The following is a 5,920-nucleotide window of genomic DNA, read 5'->3' on the forward strand; positions in this document are numbered from 1 at the left end:
TGGGATGGCAAAAGGAATGTAGAACATACCTTTCCCTGCGTAAGATATCGTATACCACGACTTTCTCAAGGAAATAATCTCCACTTCCGCTTACTTCCTCGTGCCAGATGTGTAAGTGGGTCAGCTTGCCCAGGGGTTCGGGCGTGGTGTAGACAAAATTGTTCACTGCCCCTCGCGTGAAATTCTAATGAAAGATAATCAAATCTGATTCTTTATCTATCCATTGTACATTCCGCTATCAAACAATTTCTCAACTGGAAACTAGCCTGCGCTAGAAGATGTGTTTTAATAAAACATAAAAGGTGATTACGAATATTTCTACAAATGGTGTTTTTAAAAATTGAAACATAGACCCCATTCCCATAAACACTAACGGTCTACATGGGTCGTCCCGACTCTGCGGGTACTATAGTTAAGTGCAATCAGCTTAACCGAATGGCACGCTTCCTCCCGGCGTTAAGTAGACGACAGAAAAGCTAGTAACTATACAAGTACGCTGGAAACAAGAGGAGGCGTGTCACTCGGTAAGGCTGATTGCACCAAGCGAGAGCACATGGGTCGATCAAGGTACTGTAGACCGATGGTTTTGATGGGAATGGCCCCCAAAAATCCTTTTATGTCCCTACTTCTCGGCAGCCATCCATGAGGACCTTAGGCGGACTCTGCCCATCTTTGCCATAGAGTACCACAAACAGCTTGGAGGTCGTCCTGGCCGGGGACTTGGACCCCGTGTACACGCTCAGTAAGTATTTCCCTTTATCAAAGCGGCCATTTTCTATGAGGTGCTTGTATTCCCACTGCAATGCGGAATGGTAAAATATTTACTAGTAGCATCCGGGACAATCGAAGGTGGGATATATCAGACAATCACTTTTAAAAAGTTGTTAGGATTGACTAAAATAAAAATCAACAGAATTTATAAGCGCTCTAATACGAAAGCTGATGCGACAATATATATCAATACTCTCTGTAGAGTAAATCCTTCATTGTTTCAATCCGTGTAATACTGTACATCATGTGCTGACTAAAAGCAAACATTCTTACCTTTTCATTATCCTGAAGATCTTTCCTCCTGGCCCATATAAGAATGAGAAAATAAAGCACAAACAACGAACACATGACGATGAGGACGTGAGGGCTCTGAGCCAAGAGAGAGGAAAAGTTGGCAAACACCTTGTCAAAGTCGATGGTGTTTGGCGGAATGAAAAGTCCAGCGGCGAAAGATCCGAAGAAATTGCTTTTGAAAATCATCTTGCCTTCTTTGGTCACTTTGGACACCTAAAAATTATAGTGGAAACGTTATTGCCTATTATGTTTTTTGTTAACAATATTCTGTACTGTTTACAACAATGTATTTATGAGGATTATTGTCTTAAAATAATAATCAGCTTCGTAAACGGAAAGAACTAACATTTAAGAAAAGAATGAAGATAAGCAAAATTACAAAATTAATTTCTATTTCAATAATTCAGTATATGCGCTTTCGCTGTCGGTAGTTGGGGAGTAAATGCCTGAAATACGCGTGCGTATGCAATTTTTTTATTTGGCAGTAAAATATAGTATATGTAATATAAATATTTAATATATTATATATTTAATATTTAAGTAAATATTTATATATAATACAAAACACCCAATCTAGCTTTTCATAGTAATCATCTTAAACTGCCAATCTGTTTCAACCTGCTTTTCCTTTTTTTTTGTGTTCTCACGGAAGTAGGCCTATACAGTGACCAAAAAGTTTTAAAAAAATATCGACATATGTGTATCAGTCCTACAAATATAGTAAATACACATAAGTTACCTGTAGCCCGGAAGATGTGTTCCATGATTTCGTGGCTGCGTTGTAAAAACGGGGGTTAATCACCGTCGACTTCATCGTTAACTTTTGGCTGCTTCCATTTGCACTGCCCACTGTAATAGAATACTTCAAATTTATTGCCTGAGATACAAAGATGCAATTATCACCGACCCGTATAAACAATAAAAGAAGACTAATGTAAAGGATGCATACAAGCGTATTGGAAAACGCCGCTTATCCCAGCGATATTATGTCTTTCAGCTGAACAAATTAAAAATGGAGTAATAAAAAAATGAAATTTTTAATGAAAACACGAATTTTGTGCAAAGTTATCTACATGTAGATTATGCATTATAACAGAACTGCACATTAAAATCATGTACGCATTTGTCATAAAATGATCTGATTATTTGACGATAGTTACCCTTTTTTTTAAAGCAATAAGCTTCCAGCAAACTCGTTACGAATCCTGAGTTTTATGAAGAGAAAAATTGACGCAACTTCAGTTGCGGGGCTAACAACAATGGGTTTTTACCATTATAGGACATTTTACCATAATAGCGCATTTAACAACAATGGGTTTTTACCATTATAGGACATTTTACCATAATAGCGCATTTGTTGACTTTGTACATTTTCTTTTTTAGCAAGCAAGATATGTTCAACTTACCGCCGTCAGCGAGTATGAGTAGGTTAAATGAGGTCGCTCCGTCTAGACCCTCGGCGGGAACGTACAACGACAGCTCCCCGTTGCTATCCTGTGTCACCTGGTAAATAAAATATACAGGTAGACGCGTACAATTTGGGACATATTAAATGCCGCGTTTAAAATAAAAACTGTATGTGAGATGAATATCTCAAACAGACTTAACGCTTTTAGTTAAAGTTAACAGTCATTTATTTATTGTTGTAAACCCACGCCATGTTTTAAGTTACTGTGTGGATTGTTGCTTCTATAACTCTTTTTAGATTTCGATTAAAAAAATCAAACGTGGAATCTCAAGGCACGAATATAAGACACAACAATAAATTTTAAATAGAATTTTCTTCAAATTGCGAGAATTTGTAGTGAAGCTTTCCAAGACTGTCTCATTACCATGACCTCATGTGCATGTGATTTAAAATAAGACCAAGATAAAGGTACCGTATGCGTCCATACTCACGTCTACAGTGATGGTGCTACTGACATCTGGTTGACTTGATGCCGTTGTAGATCTCTTTTTGCGCTGAAAAGAAAGAAATTAAGGTGTTTATAAATTTCTTTTCAGTCGCGCCGACGTTTGTTGAAACTTTATATGGCTAACTATTACAAAAGGACAATTAAGTTATTTTTTTCTTCAGAATTTTTTTCTTAGGAGCGTAAATAAGTTGCTACTATTGGTACTATTAAGTTTGAACATTTTTTCATAAGCGGGATTGTATCTTTTTAACCATGCTACTGGTACCAAAACAAGTATATCAAAAACAAAGTAGTAAGCTCAAAGAGGAGCCATTTGCCCTGCTATATAACAGCACGATTTCTGGAGAATATTCTTGTAGAACGAATACTTACGGATGACGATGCGCCATTAATCGCGACTCTAAAATCGTACGAGCTGTTGGTCGCCTCCCCATCACGTCTTCCATAGAAATACATCGTCCGATCCGAGGGAGGTTGGATAACCTGGAACAAATTTTGCGACCCATCGGATATTTCAATTGTCTGAGAAATCCCCTTTTGCGCTGTGATATTTTCCACATCGGCCTCTGTCTCCTGAAACTCCAGTGTCACGGGTATTTCAAAATCTACAAAAGAGTTTCCAAGGTTCACCGCGCTTCCGTTTCCGGTCTGCATATTGATGCTCGTGACTTGGGAAGTGATATTGCTGCCACCTTCACTGAACCTGTACGGGTTAAATTTGTTTGCTGCCACCTAGAAAAGGTGAAGTAATATTTTCGAATTATATATATGCAGTTTCAGAACTAAGGGAGCCGACAATGGGCCATGCGCGCTTTACGGAGTATTTTGATAAATGTGATAAAGATAGAATCCGAAAAAAGACAATCTGGCCATATGTTCACTGTATCTGAAGCGCATATTTCAAACTCCATCAAGTCTATTAAAATTAAAAAATTAATGTGAATTTTTTTATTACACCGCCATATCATGGCTAACGCCTAACACTCGCCTTGGCAAACGTCCCTGCCGCAAGCTGCAGTCCTCCCGTTATCCCGACTGACGCTGACGAGGTGCTTAAATTAAGACTAGACGCTTGGCCTGACTGCAGCTTCTGGACGGCCAGTGAAAGGGCTGGAGTCGAGATGACAATTGGCTCTGTGTTTGTTGATCTTTCTAGTACCGAAGCCATGGTGTCAAGCATGGAGTCCACGAGCTGTCCTGACTTCTCGGCTCTGGCCTACAAGTAAATCAATGTTAATACAGGGTTGCATTTATTTATATCATTAATATATTTAATTATTGAAACAAACATAATTGTAAGTGGTACATGTAACAATGTGACGCTCAGCAGTGCTACATTATCTACTGTATGTATTGGGTTAAAAAACGTGAAGAAAATGATAAAAATATAAAAGAGTACGAAAGAATAAGTGCAGCACGCATGTCAGTTGATTTCGATCGTCCTGCTGTTAGATAAATAAAAGTTGTCCCGTGCGACAAAATAAAGAGTGGCATACAAGCAAACAAACAAATAGATATTTTCTTACCGCCTGATCGGCTGCGCTTGTCGTCCCATTGCCTGAAGGCGCCGAGAGGCTTGCGTTGAGCAGACTGCCTGTGGTACTGGCTATAGCTGCGGTCAGAAAAATACGTCTACATCGATCAAACAAATCAAACTGAGGTTAACAAGTGTTGTTAAAGTTGTCTTAATCAAAAGCTCTGTGGAAAATACTTTCACAGTTTCGAGTCGTGAGCACAAATCTCATGCTTTGAATCATGCCAAGTTTCATCGGACGTTTAGACGTATTATATATAAAATTCAAACTAATTTACAAAATGATTTGATACATGACGTAGGCCCCGTTATTACAGGAAGGTGAACGACATCAAAAAAGTACCCTACATCGATAAAATTGAAAATGTAACTTTACTTTGACTTAGGTAATGTTTTGATTAGTATGTAGCTTCATTTTTGGCGCAGTCATTACAGACTTGATATGTTCAAACGGATAGATAGATAGATAGATAGATAGATAGATAGATAGATAAGAGAAAATAGATAAACGATTAAGATTAACGGTGAGATATCATGAGTAGTCGATGGTATAGAAGTGTCCTTACACGTCAGCAATGACGTCACAGCGGTCGTGGACAGGTTTGCTGAAGCGACGTGTCCCAACAACGCAGTGGACATATTGGCCGCTTGGTCCTGTAAACAAAATCCTTTCATGGTCACAACGGTTAAAGATGTACGTTAATTATGTCTCGAAACAAAACAAAATTGGATCTACAGGGTGTACGCAATATGTGTAACTAGCCTGAGGTCACAGGTGTGTGTCACTTATAAAGTTGATTCCAGGGAGCAAAGGGCTTTAAGCATCCTTAATATCAGGAGGTTCATATTTTCTCTTTATTCTTCAAAGTACTAGAATAGCTACTGATATGAACCAGTTTAAATACGCTAGAATTCTTAATCCCCCCCCCCCCCGAAAAAAAACTTTGTCCTTTAAATTAGGTGTATCAAATAAATGAACCTTTCTGTCAAATACTACAGAGTTCACGCCTAAACATGCACCAATGTGTTTATTTATTGTATAACATGCATATACATCTACATGTATATGTGGGGTCAGCTCACCATGGCGTTGTCACTGAGCTGGTCAGGGGTGGTATCGGTCACCGTGGACATCAAGTTGGCCACGCTGACCAGTCCAGCCTCGTCACTGACAGTGTCCAGTACACTGGACAGGCTGGTCATTAGGACACCACGTAACTGGAATATTGAGGAGTCAGCATTATCACCTTGCGAATATTGTGTAAGAAATAAATGAATTATATAAAAAAGTATAGATCTATGAATATCAAATATTGTACCCAATAGAAATCACGTGTTTTCACATGCAATGTGTCTCCCAACACTTAGTGTATGACTATCAGAGCGTTTACTAGAGTACTACTCA

General features: G+C 38.6%; 1 protein-coding gene across 1 annotated transcript in view; it reads right to left on the reverse strand.

The window, feature by feature from the left end:
• LOC106181620 (uncharacterized) overlaps positions 1-5,920 on the reverse strand; it is a 29,529-nt gene that overhangs the window by 12,130 nt on the left and 11,479 nt on the right. The window contains exons 17-27 of the mRNA XM_086997352.1: positions 5,599-5,733; positions 5,082-5,169; positions 4,508-4,593; positions 3,970-4,197; positions 3,354-3,713; positions 2,965-3,027; positions 2,472-2,568; positions 1,805-1,914; positions 1,045-1,278; positions 627-797; positions 30-184 (exon numbers count right to left, since the gene is read on the reverse strand). Of these exons, the coding sequence (XP_086853478.1) occupies positions 30-184; positions 627-797; positions 1,045-1,278; positions 1,805-1,914; positions 2,472-2,568; positions 2,965-3,027; positions 3,354-3,713; positions 3,970-4,197; positions 4,508-4,593; positions 5,082-5,169; positions 5,599-5,733 (1,727 nt within the window). The remainder of the gene's footprint in view (positions 1-29; positions 185-626; positions 798-1,044; positions 1,279-1,804; positions 1,915-2,471; positions 2,569-2,964; positions 3,028-3,353; positions 3,714-3,969; positions 4,198-4,507; positions 4,594-5,081; positions 5,170-5,598; positions 5,734-5,920) is intronic.

The sequence above is a fragment of the Lingula anatina genome, chromosome 10 (assembly GCF_051362555.1).
Source record: "Lingula anatina isolate TDL-2025a chromosome 10, LinAna3.0, whole genome shotgun sequence".
NCBI lineage: Eukaryota > Metazoa > Brachiopoda > Lingulata > Lingulida > Lingulidae > Lingula > Lingula anatina.